General features: G+C 46.5%; 1 protein-coding gene across 1 annotated transcript in view; it reads left to right on the top strand.

The window, feature by feature from the left end:
• Positions 1-17,445, top strand: part of DCX (doublecortin) — a 112,885-nt gene that overhangs the window by 83,233 nt on the left and 12,207 nt on the right. Inside the window, exon 5 of the mRNA XM_029607636.1 lies at positions 1,099-1,212. Coding sequence (XP_029463496.1) covers positions 1,099-1,212 — 114 coding nt within the window. The remainder of the gene's footprint in view (positions 1-1,098; positions 1,213-17,445) is intronic.

The following is a 17,445-nucleotide window of genomic DNA, read 5'->3' as shown; positions in this document are numbered from 1 at the left end:
GGGAATGGTGATGGTGTGACTGGGAGGGGGGAGGGAAGGTGACGTTGGGGGTGGGAGAGCAGGGAATGGTGATGGTGTGACTGGGAGGGGGGAGGGAAGGTGACGTCGGGGGTGGGAGAGCAGGGAATGGTGATGGGTGTGGACTGGGAGGGGGGAGGGAAGGTGACGTCGGGGGTGGGAGAGCAGGGAATGGTGATGGTGTGACTGGGAGGGGGGAGGGAAGGTGATGTTGGGGGTGGAGAGCAGGGAATGGTGATGGTGTGACTGGGAGGGGGGGAGGGAAGGTGATGTTAGGGGTGGGAGAGCAGGGAATGGTGATGGTGTGACGGGGAGGGGGGGGGGAAGGTGATGTTAGGGGTGGGAGAGCAGGGAATGGTGATGGTGTGACTGGGAGGGGGGAGGGAAGGTGATGTTAGGGGTGGGAGAGGCAGGGAATGGTGATGGTGTGACTGGGAGGGGGGAGGGAAGGTGATATTAGGGGTGGAGAGCAGGGAATGGTGATGGTGTGTACTGGGAGGGGGGAGGGAAGGTGACGGGGGTGGGAGAGCAGGAATGGTGATTGGTTTGACTGGGAGGGGGGAGGGAAGGTGATGTTAGGGGTGGGAGAGCAGGGATGGTGATGGTGTGACTGGGAGGGGGGAGGGAAGGTGATGTTAGGGGTGGGAGAGCAGGGAATGGTGATGGTGTGACTGGGAGGGGGGAGGGAAGGTGATGTTAGGGGTGGGAGAGCAGGGAATGGTGATGGTGTGACTGGGAGGGGGGAGGGAAGGTGATGTTAGGGGTGGGAGAGCAGGGAATGGTGACGGTGTGACTGGGAGGGGGGAGGGAAGGTGATGTCAGGGGTGGGAGAGCAGTGACATAGTAAAGGTTGGGAATCTGTGCTGTGGACCATTGGATCTCCAGCTTTGCCCTCACTTTCCTGCGCCTGTGCCTGTCCCAAGCTTCTGTTACTGTGTTTGCCTCTCTGGGCTCCATGCAGAGTCTGTTCCATGTTCCGTGTTCCATGTTCCGTGCATGCACCGCTCCGGCTGTGTTAATTCGCACTGTTCTCCCTTCGCATCCATGGATTACAGCTGTGTTTGTTTCCTGATATCACAGAGTGCCGAGTGATGAAGTCAGCTCCGCCGACTGCCAAACCAGCCCATTCCGGTCAGAAGAGCTCTGCCAAAAGCCCTGCTCCCCTGCGCCGCAGCAAATCTCCAGCTGATTCAGGTAAGCCTGGCACCCCCCGTGCCTGCAGGGGGCGACATTGGTCACTGCCGTCTCCAGCACTGGAAATGCCCTCGTGGACAACGTTAGGGTGATGTAAACAAGGGGGATGGGCTTGGAGACGAACACCGTGTGGTCTGGGCAGGTACCCGGATCGGGACTGAACTGTGTCCAGTGATGACGAGAAAGCAGGTGAAGGGCAGTGAAGCAGCTGCTGTTAAGTGCACCCAGTGTGCCCAGCTGCAGGGATTCTGGGGAGAAAAGCAAAGCTTGCACAGGCAGACGAGGTACTCAAGGTAGCGTCATTAATATGCACACAGTGCAATATCTCTCTGAATTTTAATCTCGCAATTGTTCTGTTGTTCCACAATAATGAATAATTGCCATAGCAACCGTGCATCGTAGGAACCCGCCGAGCACAGAGACCTTCTGATCGTTGATGCCAAATGAATACATCTGGAGTTAAGAGTGGCGTCTAAGCTCAAAAGATGGTGGGTAACCGGAGTGCAAAGGCTTAGCCTCATTGCAGGCCCTGCGGTGCCAGCTGACCGATAATTTATTATTTTTTTTCCTGCTCCTTTGGGGCTTTCAGCTCAGCTGGAGCCGGCACTTATTGGACTACGGTGCACTGAGCGCCAGCCATTGCAGTGAAAGTGCTAGTCCCCGCTGCTTGGGCTACCTGGAGTCTGGCCCCTGCAGTAGGTGTGACCATGATGGCTGGGGACTCTTTCCCTGAGGGGGCCGTGCGTACTATCTCGCTCTCTCTACAGCTTCCACCACCAACCCGGAGAGCAGAAGCCAGGCCTGGAGACTGAATACGAGTCTTCTCCATGGCAGTTATCACCGAGCCAGCGGGCCGGCCCCCAGGGGTCAATATTTCAAGGGTTTGGTCTGCTGAACCTTTGGCAAAATTTGATTTGAATATTTCTCCCCTAATTCACCAGCTAAATATTTTTCTGGGCACCTCATCTCCCACAAAAAAATGAAGCCGGATAAGAGGTGGTGCTGGAGGGTGTCCGCTCCTCCCCAAGTTATTTTTTAAAAGGCAGCATGAGCTGAGCGGCTCTCCCTCACAACCCCCAAATGTAGTGCAGGATGAGCAGCCACAATTTACACTGCCACCCACCCCATCCCTTCTACCTTACAAAAAAAAAAAAAAAATGAGGCCCAGCCAAAACCCCTGAAAGCAGCACCCTGGAAGCCCTGCGGAAAGGAGCAGAGGTCCCCCCACTCAGCTCGTAATATTCCTTCATCCAGGGCGGTAATGAGCGGGGATTGGCTCCTTCTCTGTCACTAAGTTATGGAAGGGATTGGTCCCTGCGTTTTTACCTGGATAGGTTCCACCGAACGCTCAGCTAAAGTGACCTGGATATCTTCTGTGCTTGCCGGCTTTTACTGAATATTGACCAGCTAGTGTCCCTGCTTGGCAAAATCGCAGCATTGTATTGCCAGGTTCCCCAAACCTTCTCTTATCTCAAGGAGGGTGGCAGGGAGAGCATTCGGAAATGTAAGAACCTCTCTGATTTCCCCACTCTGTTGGCCCTTCTATGCTCCTATCAAATCTCCTTTGCTGATGTTAATTTATAAGAAATTACTGGGTCAGATCGAAGGTCCATCAAGGCCAGTGGCCAATCTTAGTCACAAGTACCTGGCAGGATCCCAAATAGTAGATAAATTCCATGCTGCTAACACCCAGGCATTAGTAGTGGCTTTTCCCACTTGTCCAAACGTTTTTTTAAACCTAGCCACACTAACAACTTTCACCACATTTTCCAGCAATGAATTCCAGAGCTTAATTATGCGTTGAATGAAAACAAATGTCTCTAATTTGTTTTAAATGTATTACTTAGTGCAGTGGTTCTCAACCTTTTTTCTGTTGGGACACACCTGATAGATAGTTCCCACATGCGTGACACACTGAACCCATGACAGTCACAGGGCTAACCCCACTCCCACCCCCGACCCTCAGTAATGGGTGTGAAGCAGAACTAGAACATTCTCCGTGCAACTCACCATACAAAAAAGATATTCTGGTGTTATCTCAGTAACAGCAACACAAACTCCCTCTATACCAGACGCAATAGCCCTACTTATGAAAAGACAGCAGCTCACCACCAATGCATGTCCTATTGAGAAAACACAACAAATAAGATTGATACAAATGCCTACATGCAAGTTAAATACCTCACACCTCAGTCATAGACACAAGTACCAAGTACAGAAAGACCACAAATTACAAATATGGAGACAGAAACTGGAATGGAAACCCAAAACAGCCTCTCTGCATGCAGTGCGAACCTGGAGAAATGGAAAGAGAAATATAGCACCTAACATAGTCCCAGGATCTGCAATAATGCACACAAACTAACCCGCACAAAGTTACACCTGCATTATGGAACACACTCAAACGTAACAACCCTATCTATGAAAAGGCAACACTACAAATATTAAACCAGACCCTAAACACCAATACACCTCCTATTAGGAAAACAGAACAAGCCAAGCTGCTATAGATCCCAACACAGGAATAATTGTAAAACTATACTAATAAATGTTACAAAACAGCTGATGAACAGAATAACATTCAACATATAAAAATTATTAGAAATTGTCCAAATATCAATAAACTATTTCAAAACAGCAGACACATCAAATAATATCCAATAATTAAAATGGCAGTCAATCAACTCTCCTACTCCTTTCCCTTGCAGGCCACGCCAGAAGCAGCAGTAGCTGCTGAAGCTGTCCTCACGGACCTCTGCCTTAGGGACCACAACCAGTCCCTCTCTCTCTCTCTGTCTCTCTCTCTCTCTCTCTCTCTCTCACGTCTCACCCTCAGGACCAGTTTCTGTCTCTCACACACCAGTCATCTCTCCAACCAGTCTTTCTCTCACACCCACACCAGTCACCTCCCTGATCAGTCTCTCTCAATCACACACACGTCACCTCCCTGATCAGTCTCTCTCAATCACACAATGCGCTCTCTCTCTTACTTACACACAAGCTCTCAATCACACACATGTTCTCTCTTTCACTTACAGGCTCAATCACACACTCTCCCACAGCCAGCCAAAAACATGCTCCATCTCTCTCTTGCACACACACAGGCACACAGAAGCACCCTCTCTCACATTGACACACAAAAGCACCCTCCTTGTCTCACATACACCACACACACACAAGCGCACCCTCCCTGTCTCATATACACCACACACACACACACACACACACACAAGCGCACCCTCCCTCTCTCACATATACCACACTCACACACACACACACACAAGCGCACCCTCCCTCTCTCACATATACCACACTCACACACACACGTGCACCCTCCCTGTCTCACATACACCACACTCACACACACACGTGCACCCTCCCTGTCTCACATACACCACACTCACACACACACACACAAGTGCACCCTCCCTGTCTCACATACACCACACTCACACACACACACACACGTGCACCCTCCCTGTCTCACATACACCACACCACACCACACACACACACACACACGCGCACCCTCCCTGTCTCACATACAACACACCACACCACACACACACACACACACACGCGCACCCTCCCTGTCACATACACCACACACACACACACAAGCGCACCCTCCCTGTCACATACACCATACACCACACACACAAGCGCACCCTCCCTGTCACATACACCACACACCACACACACAAACGCACCCTCCCTGTCACACCACCACACACACACACACACACACACGTGCACCCTCCCTTTCTCACATACACCACACACACACACACACACAAGCGCACCCTCCCTGTCTCACATACACCACACACACACACACACAAGCGCACCCTCCCTGTCTCACATACACCACACACACACACACACAAGCGCACCCTCCCTGTCTCACATACACCACACACACACACACACAAGCGCACCCTCCCTGTCTCACATACACCACACACACACACACACAAGCGCACCCTCCCTGTCTCACATACACCACACACCACACACACAAGCGCACCCTCCCTGTCTCACATACACCACACACACACACAAGCACACCCTCCCTGTCTCACATACACCACACACACACAAGCGCACCCTCCCTGTCTCACATACACCACACACACACCCACAAGCGCACCCTCCCTGTCTCACATACACCACACACACACACGTGCACACAAGCGCACCCTCCCTGTCACATACACCACACACACACACACAAGCGCACCCTCCCTGTCACATACACCACACACACACACACAAGCGCACCCTCCCTGTCTCACATACACCACACACACACACAAGCGCACCCTCCCTGTCACATACACCACACACACACAAGCGCACCCTCCCTGTCTCACATACACCACACACACACACAAGCGCACCCTCCCTGTCTCACATACACCACACACACACACACAAGCGCACCCTCCCTGTCTCACATACACCACACACACACACAAGCGCACCCTCCCTGTTTCACATACACCACACACACACACACAAGCGCACCCTCCCTGTCTCACATACACCACACACACACACAAAGCGCACCCTCCCTGTCTCACATACACCACACACACACACAAAGCGCACCCTCCCTGTCTCACATACACCACACACACACACACACAAGCGCACCCTCCCTGTCTCACATACACCACACACACACACACACAAGCGCACCCTCCCTGTCTCACATACACCACACACACACACACACACAAAGCGCACCCTCCCTGTCTCACATACACCACACACACACACGCGCACCCTCCCTGTCTCACATACACCACACACACACACAAGCGCACCCTCCCTGTCTCACATACACCACACACACACACAAGCGCACCCTCCCTGTCTCACATACACCACACACACACAAGCGCACCCTCCCTGTCTCACATACACCACACACACACAAGCGCACCCTCCCTGTCTCACATACACCACACACACACGCGCGCACCCTCCCTGTCTCACATACACCACACACACACGCGCGCACCCTCCCTGTCTCACATACACCACCACACACACACACGCGCGCACCCTCCCTGTCTCACATACACCACACACACACACGCGCGCACCCTCCCTGTCTCACATACACCACACACACGCGCACCCTCCCTGTCTCACATACACCCACACACACACACACGCGCACCCTCCCTGTCTCACATACACCACACCACACCACACACAAGCGCACCCTCCCTGTCTCACATACACCACACACACACACACACAAGCGCACCCTCCCTGTCTCACATACACCACACATACCGACCCCCAGCTAAATAGCTCGTCATTGGCCCTGCCGTTCTGGTCTCGGGCAGCAACAGCCAGCAACTCCAGTCTTCGTTTCTTTGGCCCCATTGGCTTGGTCTCCGGCGGTGGCCTGTAGCTCCGGTTTTCGGGTCGCAACATACTGGTTGAGAATAGTTGACTTAGTGTCTTCATAGATCAGTAACTTCATTTTTTGTCCCCTGGTCTTTGTGCTTTTCGAAAGAGGAAACAACTGATTAACGTTTCCTCATTCCATTCCTCTCATTATTTTATAGACCTCTATCATATCTCCCCTCAGCCATCTCTTCTCCAAGCTGAACAGTCCTAAATTCTTTAGCCTTTCTTCATAGGGGGAATCGTTCTATCCGCCTTTATCATCTTGGTCACCCTTCTCTGTACCCTTTTCTAATTCTGCTATATCTTTCTTGAGATGTGGTCACCAGAACTGCACACAGTACTCAAGATGAGGATGCACCATGGAGTGATACAGAGGCATTATGATATTCTCTGTTTTATTCTCCATTCCTTTCCTAATAATCCCCAGCATTCTGTTTGTGTATGATATATGAACACAAGATGAGGATGCACCATGGAGTGATACAGAGGCATTAGGATATTCTCTGTTTTATTCTCCAGTCCTTTCCTAATAATCCCGAGCATTCTGTTTGTGTTTGATATATGAACACAAGATGAGGTCACACCATGGAGTGATACAGAGACATTATGATATTCTCTGTTTTATTCTCCAGTCCTTTCCTAATAATCCCCAGCATTCTGTTTGTGTATGATACATGAACACAAGATGAGGATGCACCATGGAGTGATACAGAGGCATTAGGATATTCTCTGTTTTATTCTCCAGTCCTTTCCTAATAATCCCCAGCATTCTGTTTGTGTATGATAAATGAACACAAGATGAGGATGCACCATGGAGTGATACAGAGGCATTAGGATATTCTCTGTTTTATTCTCCAGTCCTTTCCTAATAATCCCCAGCATTCTGTTTGTGTATGATACATGAACACAAGATGAGGATGCACCATGGAGTGATACAGAGGCATTAGGATATTCTCTGTTTTATTCTCCAGTCCTTTCCTAATAATCCCCAGCATTCTGTTTGTGTATGATATATGAACACAAGATGAGGTCTCACCATGGAGTGATACAGAGACATTATGATATTCTCTGTTTTATTCTCCATTCCTTTCCTAATAATCCCCAGCATTCTGTTTGTGTATGATATATGAACACAAGATGAGGATGCACCATGGAGTGATACAGAGGCATTTTGATATTCTCTGTTTTATTCTCCATTCCTTTCCTAATAATCCCCAGCATTCTGTTTGTGTATGATATATGAACACAAGATGAGGAGGCACCATGGAGTGATACAGAGGCATTATGATATTCTCTGTTTTATTCTCCATTCCTTTCCTAATAATCCCCAGCATTCTGTTTGTGTATGATATATGAACACAAGATGAGGTTGCACCATGGAGTGATACAGAGACATTATGATATTCTCTGTTTTATTCTCCATTCCTTTCCTAATAATCCCCAGCATTCTGTTTGTGTATGATATATGAACACAAGATGAGGATGCACCATGGAGTGATACAGAGACATTATGATATTCTCTGTTTTATTCTCCATTCCTTTCCTAATAATCCCCAGCATTCTGTTTGTGTATGATATATGAACACAAGATGAGGATGCACCATGGAGTGATACAGAGACATTATGATATTCTCTGTTTTATTCTCCATTCCTTTCCTAATAATCCCCAGCATTCTGTTTGTGTATGATATATGAACACAAGATGAGGATGCACCATGGAGTGATACAGAGACATTATGATATTCTCTGTTTTATTCTCCATTCCTTCCCTAATAATCCCCAGCATTCTGTTTGTGTATGATATATGAACACAAGATGAGGATGCACCATGGAGTGATACAGAGGCATTATGATATTCTCTGTTTTATTCTCCATTCCTTTCCTAATAATCCCCAGCATTCTGTTTGTGTATGATATATGAACACAAGATGAGGATGCACCATGGAGTGATACAGAGGCATTAGGATATTCTCTGTTTTATTCTCCATTCCTTTCCTAATAATCCCCAGCATTCTGTTTGTGTATGATATATGAACACAAGATGAGGATGCACCATGGAGTGATACAGAGACATTAGGATATTCTCTGTTTTATTCTCCATTCCTTTCCTAATAATCCCCAGCATTCTGTTTGTGTATGATATATGAACACAAGATGAGGATGCACCATGGAGTGATACAGAGGCATTATGATATTCTCTGTTTTATTCTCCATTCCTTTCCTAATAATCCCCAGCATTCTGTTTGTGTATGATATATGAACACAAGATGAGGATGCACCATGGAGTGATACAGAGGCATTAGGATATTCTCTGTTTTATTCTCCATTCCTTTCCTAATAATCCCCAGCATTCTGTTTGTGTATGATATATGAACACAAGATGAGGATGCACCATGGAGTGATACAGAGGCATTAGGATATTCTCTGTTTTATTCTCCATTCCTTTCCTAATAATCCCCAGCATTCTGTTTGTGTATGATATATGAACACAAGATGAGGATGCACCATGGAGTGATACAGAGGCATTAGGATATTCTCTGTTTTATTCTCCATTCCTTTCCTAATAATCCCCAGCATTCTGTTTGTGTATGATATATGAACACAAGATGAGGATGCACCATGGAGTGATACAGAGGCATTAGGATATTCTCTGTTTTATTCTCCATTCCTTTCCTAATAATCCCCAGCATTCTGTTTGCTTTCTTGGCTGCTGCCGTACATAGAGCAGATGATTTCAATGTATTATCCCCTATGATGCCTAGATCCTTTTCCTGGTAGATAGCTTAATATGCATCAGGAATGCTCACTATTCAGACAGCAAACAAAGCTATAAATATTTACCAACTAGCATCAAACAGAAATTCTGGAAACAGAATTTGCTTAAAGCTATTGATAACATTCCTAAATATTCTGGCATACTACACTGGTCCATTGCAATTGAATATGTAAAGAAAGAAACCTTAGCTTACATCTGGTGCCTCTCATTGGCGTCTTGATTGCGGCCTGTTCATTCCAGTCTTACCTTCTGAGGAGAAGCCACACCCCCATAGTCTGATCCCAGGAGAGGCAGAGGGGGATATCTCCACCTCCTTTTTCAGGTGCAATCAGCAGAGCTCAGCATTCCCTCCTGCCGCAGGAGCTCAGGTGTGCTGCTTGGGGCTCAGATCCTGGGAGAGGTGCAGAAGACGGCACTTAATGTGAGCATTTTTTGTCATTTGTGTTCTCTTTGTAGCTGAGAGTTTTGTAGTCAAAAGGCACCAGTAGTATTAAAAAAAAAAAGACATGAAATGAATTCTTTGCTCAGCCTGTGGTCTTCTAGAGTTTGCGTGTGATGATGAGCGCTTTCCCAAGTTAAAGACTTCAGGAGGATGTGGTTTGGGGTTAGTGTACACCAGTGGTTCCCAGTCCTTCTCCTGGGGACCCCCCCCCCAGCCAGTCGGGTTTTCAGGATTTCCACAATGAATATGCATGAGAGAAAATTTGCATGTCATGGAGGCAGCTCATGCAAATTTTCTCTCATGCATATGCATTGTGGAGATCCTGAAAACCCGACTGGTTGGGGGGGGGTGGTGTTCCTCAGGAGAAGGTTGGGGACCTCTGGTGTACACAAAGCCTAAGACGTCGTAGCTGATAAATCTATCACAACTTTTCTCTTTCCAAACCGGACTGTTTTTTCTGCGGGGGGGGGGTTATTCCATTGAAATATTTTTTAAAACAATTGTAGTATGTTGATGTTTTATAGAGAATATAAGTACGATGGCGCCTGTTCCATTGTGGCGGAGTTGGTGGTTAGTCTTTCAGTAAGAAGGTTGACCGAGCTTTAGAACATAAGAACTTGCCATGCTGGGTGAGACCAAGGGTCCATCAAGCCCAGCATCCTGTTTTCAACAGAGGCCAAACCAGGCCATAAGAACCTGGCAATTACCCAAACACTAAGAAGATCCCATGCTACTGATGCAATTAATAGCAGTGGCTATTCCCTAAGTAAACTTGATTAATAGCCATTAATGGACTTCTCCTCCAAGAACTTATCCAAACCTTTTTTAAACACAGCTACACTAACTGCACTAACCACATCCTCTGGCAACAAATTCCAGAGCTTTATTGTGCGTTGAGTAAAAAAGAACTTTCTCCGATTAGTTTTAAATGTGCCCCATGCTAACTTCATGGAATGCCCCCTAGTCCTTCTATTATCCGAAAGAGTAAATAACCGAGTCACATCTACTCGTTGAAGACCTCTCATGATCTTAAAGACCTCTATCATATCCCCCCTCAGCCGTCTCTTCTCCCTTCTTGTCGCAGGGAATCGATGTTAAATATAACAAAGCAGCTTATTCTTAGCTTCCGACTGCCTGGGATTGGATCTGGCTCAGGCAGCCTATGATCAGATCGATGGTGAGTGACTGTTTCCAGGGGGGGGGGGGGGATTAATTTCATCCTTCCCTGTTGGAAGGGGTGGGGGGGGGGGGGGGATAAAGCATTTTTCCACAAGGCAGCGACAATTAACAGAGCCAGGATACAGAGCATCAATCTGTCCTGCCTGCACATCCCATCCCCCGAGGGTTATTACGGATGAATGTGTTCCAAGCAGCAGATGTCTCTTGCTTTGCCCACAAGATGCTTCAGACCTCCTGCTAGTCCTACAGTTGCACTTCAGCTAGCGCTGCATATACGGAATAATAAATCTGAAGCGGACGCCCATGGACTTGCAGTTGTGCAAACCGTTGCCTTCTTCCCGTGTACCTGGGATCTGCAGCCCTTGCCACGCAGCCACGCAGCTCTAGCAGGGAGCTCTCACCAAGCTTGACCTTCAAGCATTGGTGCCCGGCACTCGCCAGCTGCAAGGAGGCGGGGACGGAAGCCGTAGAGCAATTCCAACCTTGTGTTAGACGCTGACCTCCAGCGGGTGACCTCACTGGCCTGAAGAAACCCTCAGGGGGGAAACTGGCTCCTTCTGCATCTCGCTCTCTCTCCGGGACTCATCAATCACGGCCCCCCCTAACATGCAATATTACTCCTGGGTGGATTCTGTTTTAAAATTCTGCATTCGTTATTTGTCAAAACGATGCAAGACAGTCACTGCCTTTGAGTAATAATGAATTTAAAATGCAATAAAGAAGAAAACGTTCCTGCTGAGAGATGCAGAATGTCACCAGGAGCCCCGCCCTCTGCCCCCAGGCTCCACAGCTCTCCTCCACCTCTTTCTTCCATGCACACACTCTCTCTCTCCCTCCCTCTCTCTCTCTCTCTCTCTCTCTCTGTTCCTCCTCTTCCTCGGCTCTCTCTCCCCACCCAGGCTCAGCCATACACTTACCCATCAGGTTAAAGCAATTCAAATCCCCCCAGCTTGCTCTCCCTCCCTCCCTCCCCTACCCCAGGCTCAGTACCATTTCTCTGGTTTTCTCTGTTTCTACCCCAGATTCAGTTTTCTCTCTCCCCCCCCCCCCCCCCCCACTCCAGGCTCAATATTATCTACCCCTGCTTCAGTTCTCTTAACCCCCAGCTCTCTTTCTTCCCCCATCCCAGGCTCAGCAATCCCCTCCCTCCCACCCCGATGTCTCTCTCTCTCTCACCCCAGGTTCACCCCCACCCTTACATACTCTCCCCTGCTCAGCCCAGCATTCTCTCTTCCCCAGTCCCCTAGGTTCAGTTCTTCCCTCCTCCATCAGGCTCATTTCCTCCCCCTCCCCCACCATCCACCTCATCTCAGTCTTCTGCTATAAATTTTCAAGGTGCTGTCCCTTTAAACCTGCTCGCCCAGATGTCAGCATTGTCCCAAGCCAGGAAAGGCTCTGGGATTGCTTGGGAAAAAAAAACGAAACAGCCTCTGAAGGCCCAGCTTCCTGACCAGCTGCTCCTGCGTCCACTGCGTCCAGTGGCAGAAGCCCGGGTCTGCGCTCATGAGTGCGATTCAGGCCATGTGAGGAGGGGAGGGAGGGGGCAGCGTCCGATCCTCGTGTCACTGCCAGAGCACGGCAGAGAAGGGAAAATAACAGCCTCCTGCCTCCTCCAGCCAGCACAGGTCCAGTCGCTCACCCCCTTCCTCTCCTGGCACGGGCTTAGCCGCCGCTGCTGCTCCTCCTATGGCTGATTGCGTGCACAAACCTTTGCACGGGTGGAGACGGCTGCGCCAATCCTGCATTGCACCATTGCACAGACTTCCCACAGGAGTAACTGGTTTACCGGTTAGAGTAAGAGGGATCCCCGCCAGCCTCCTCCCCATCCAAAACGTTTAAAAAGGTGGAGAAGTAAGAGTCCCCCAGGCAGGCAGTGCTTTAAGAGGCCTTATGTCTCCCCAATGTTTTCTGGATTTCAGTCCAATAAATCTGACAGTAAGTACCCGGATTGCAGGCAGGGTTTTGGATTGCAGATGTGGGTTCTTGGCCCACCCATCTCTTCTTGTTACAGTCCTGCTGTGTGCATGCTGTGTTCAGAAAAGCAGGATCACAAATCCTAAAATGCTTAGAGAAGATATCGATCCTGATGTCTCGGAGAGTTACAGGGGGCAATGATCAAAACTGCCCGTGTCGCTGCAGACTCCATGGATACTAGAGGTGGGTGGGCTCTAGCATCAGCTATCAAGGCAAAAATCCGCACTGGCTTTTGCTTTGATTATCGCGGCCGTAATAATCACTTGCGCGGATTACGCCTGCGGGCGGTTTTTCTGGTGGAAAACACCGCCATGCTTTTGATTACAGAAAACCCCGCGCGCCGCTCTGATCTCTTCCCTCCCCCCTGCCCCCCCTGGACTGCCTCTGCATTCCCCGGGTAAAAGCACGCGCGTTATCCTCCCCCACGCATACGTCTGCCCACGGAGGGGTCGGGCAATAAAGAAAGCCTCGATTTACGCGGGTGACATGGAAAAGGCTTCAGTTATTGCCCTCGCTTAGCCCCTGGCACGTCCACCCCTTTCATTAGGGTCTCAGACCTGCCAGGGTCAGACCAAATGTCCAGCAAAGCCCAGCATCCTGTCTCCAACAGTGGCCAAGCCAGGTCACAAGTACCTGGCAGGATCCCAAGGGACAAGACGTGAATTTCTACAGCTTCACTTTAGTAATGGACTTTTCCTTCAGGAACTTGTTCAAACCTTTCTGAAACGCAGCTATACGAACAGCTTTCACCACATCCTCTGGCAACGAATTCCAGAGTTTAATTGTGCAGTGAGTAAAAAAATATTTTCTCTTATTAGTTTTAAATGTTTACCCAGTGACTTCATTGTGTGTCCCCTGGTCTTTGTACTCTTTGAAAGAGTAAACAACTGATTAACATTTTCTCGTTCCACTCCACTGATTATTTTATAGATTTCTATCATATCTCCCCTCAGCCATCTCTGTCTTTCCTCATAAGGGAATTGTTCCATCCCCTTTATCATCTTGGTCGCCCTTCTCTGTACCTTTTCTAATTCTGCTCTATCTTTCTTGAGATGTGGTCACCAGAACTGCACACAGTACTCAAGATGAGGTTGCACCATGGAGTGATACAGAGGCATTATGATATTCTGTTTTATTCTCCATTCCTTTCCTAATAATCCCCAGCATTCTGTTTGTGTATGATATATGAACACAAGATGAGGATGCACCATGGAGTGATACAGAGACATTATGATATTCTCTGTTTTATTCTCCATTCCTTTCCTAATAATCCCCAGCATTGTGTTTGTGTATGATATATGAACACAAGATGAGTTTGCACCATGGAGTGATACAGAGGCATTATGATATTCTCTGTTTTATTCTCCATTCCTTTCCTAATAATCCCCAGCATTCTGTTTGTGTATGTTATATGAACACAAGATGAGGTCACACCATGGAGTGATACAGAGGCATTATGATATTCTCTGTTTTATTCTCCATTCCTTTCCTAATAATCCCCAGCATTCTGTTTGTGTATGATATATGAACACAAGATGAGTTTGCACCATGGAGTGATACAGAGACATTATGATATTCTCTGTTTTATTCTCCATTCCTTTCCTAATAATCCCCAGCATTGTGTTTGTGTATGATATATGAACACAAGATGAGGTCACACCATGGAGTGATACAGAGACATTATGATTTTCTCTGTTTTATTCTCCATTCCTTTCCTAATAATCCCCAGCATTCTGTTTGTGTATGATATATGAACACAAGATGAGGTCACACCATGGAGTGATACAGAGACATTATGATTTTCTCTGTTTTATTCTCCATTCCTTTCCTAATAATCCCCAGCATTCTGTTTGTGTATGATATATGAACACAAGATGAGGTCACACCATGGAGTGATACAGAGACATTATGATATTCTCTGTGTTATTCTCCATTCCTTTCCTAATAATCCCCAGCATTCTGTTTGTGTATGATATATGAACACAAGATGAGGATGCACCATGGAGTGATACAGAGACATTATGATATTCTCTGTTTTATTCTCCATTCCTTTCCTAATAATCCCCAGCATTCTGTTTGTGTATGATATATGAACACAAGATGAGGTTGCACCATGGAGTGATACAGAGGCATTATGATATTCTCTGTTTTATTCTCCATTCCTTTCCTAATAATCCCCAGCATTCTGTTTGTGTATGATATATGAACACAAGATGAGGATGCACCATGGAGTGATACAGAGGCATTATGATATTCTCTGTTTTATTCTCCATTCCTTTTCTAATAATCCCCAGGATTCTGTTTGTGTATGATATATGAACACAAGATGAGGATGCACCATGGAGTGATACAGAGGCTTTATGATATTCTCTGTTTTATTCTCCATTCCTTTCCTAATAATCCCCAGCATTCTGTTTGTGTATGGTATATGAACACAAGATGAGGATGCACCATGGAGTGATACAGAGGCATTATGATATTCTGTTTTATTCTCCAGTCCTTTCCTAATAATCACTATTATTCTATTTGCTTTCTTGGCTTCTGCTGCTGCACACTGAGCAGAAGATTTCAAAGTATTTTCAATGATGACACCTGGATCCTTTTCCTGAGTGGTGACTCCTAATGTGGAGCTTTGCATTGTGCAGCTATAGTTTGGGTTTCTCTTCCCTAAATGCATCACTCTGCACTTGTCCACATTAAACTTCATTTGCCATTTGCATGCCCAGTCACCCAGTCTCGCCTGGTCCTCTTGTAATTTCTCACAATCTTCTTGTGTTTTGACAACTTTGAATAATTTTGTCATCTGCAAATTTGATCACCTCACTTGTTCCCATTTGCAGGTCATTTATAAATATATTAAGAAGCTGTGGTCCCAGAACTGATCCCTGGGGCCTCCAGTATTCATCTTTTTCCATTGGGAAAATTTACCATTTAGCCCTGCTCTCTGTTTTCTATCTTTTAACCAGTTGGCAATCCACAATAAGACACTGCCCCCTATCCCATGACCTTTCTTTTTTTAAATTTTTAATTTAAATTTTTATTGAATTTTATTTAAAATCCATTTAAACAAATTATATAGATGGCAATTTACAGATCATAATTATCCAACATGTGTACACAAATCATTCATATCTGTAATTACTAAACCCATAATGGGGGGAGAGATAACAACAAAATTTTTCACCATATTAACAAAGATTCGATGAGAGAGATTCCCTACCTTTATTGGGCCACATTATTTCCTTCAACACTGGTCTTATCCTGCAAAAAGGTCTCCAAATGCATCAGATCGTTAAAACTAAACTTGTTTCCTTGATATGTTACAAAACATGAAGATGGGTACTTTAGAAAAAAAGTTGCCCCTAAAGCTAGTAATCTAGTTTTTAAGGACAAGAAATGCTTTCTCTTCACTTGGGTAACTCTAGATACATCATGGAACATTTGTATAGGTTGACCGCAAAAGTTTAATTCCTTAAATCTAAAAAAATCTCTAAATAATTTATCTTTCTCAGATTCCAATTGTAATGATACAAACAACGTTGATCTCTTATTAATTATGTCGATGGATTCCTCCAGAAAGGTGGAGACTCCAATTGTTGAGTCCTCCACCTGCCCCTCTAACACCTCTTTATTATCTCTATTCAATTTACTAGGAAAATAAAAGATCTTAGAAATATGTGGGAAATCTTTAACCTCATACTGCATTATTTCTCTAAGATATTTTAAGAACATTTCCTTGGGTGAGAGGAGTCTAGTCTGTGGGAAATTAACCAATCTCAAATTTTTATATCGTATCATGTTCTCTAAATGTTCCAAATCTCTATGGATAGCAAAGCTATCCTTAATATGGATAGTTTCGGTATCCTGTAATAATTTAACCTTTGTTGTCAATTTTCCCAACTCTTGTTCCACACTCATTATTTTCTTTCCCTGATCTTCAATTTTCAACTTATTTTCATTTACAATCATTGGTAAAGATAATTTCATTTGGTGAATATTTGCATTTACAGACGAAATCATTTTCCATATATCTACTAACGTTACATTGTCTGGAGGAGTTGTGGGCCATTGTTCTGGCCGCATCAATTCTCCTGACAATGATAATGATAAATTATCTATAGGAGTCGAAGCTCCTAAAGCCATATCGGCATTCCCCAAGCTTACCTCATTATCTTTTGAGGTGCTTGTTTTTGCCTTTTCCAAAGATATTGGTAATGATGTCGTCGGTTGAGGTGGAAATATCGGACCATCGCCGGGGCTCAGAGAGGCAGAAAAATGCTCCCCTGAGTCTTCCCCTGTTGGCGCTTCAACCCGTCGGCTGACGTGGTTGTCCATGGGGCCTCTAGTTACTACTGGGGAAACAGGAAAGCTCTTTAATTTTCTCTTCCTCCCCATACACCCACTGGGGAGCACACAAACTAGACAAAAACAATAA

This window comes from Rhinatrema bivittatum, chromosome 6 (assembly GCF_901001135.1).
Source record: "Rhinatrema bivittatum chromosome 6, aRhiBiv1.1, whole genome shotgun sequence".
Classification (NCBI taxonomy): Eukaryota; Metazoa; Chordata; class Amphibia; order Gymnophiona; family Rhinatrematidae; genus Rhinatrema; species Rhinatrema bivittatum.
This window is presented reverse-complemented; position numbering and strand designations above follow the sequence as displayed.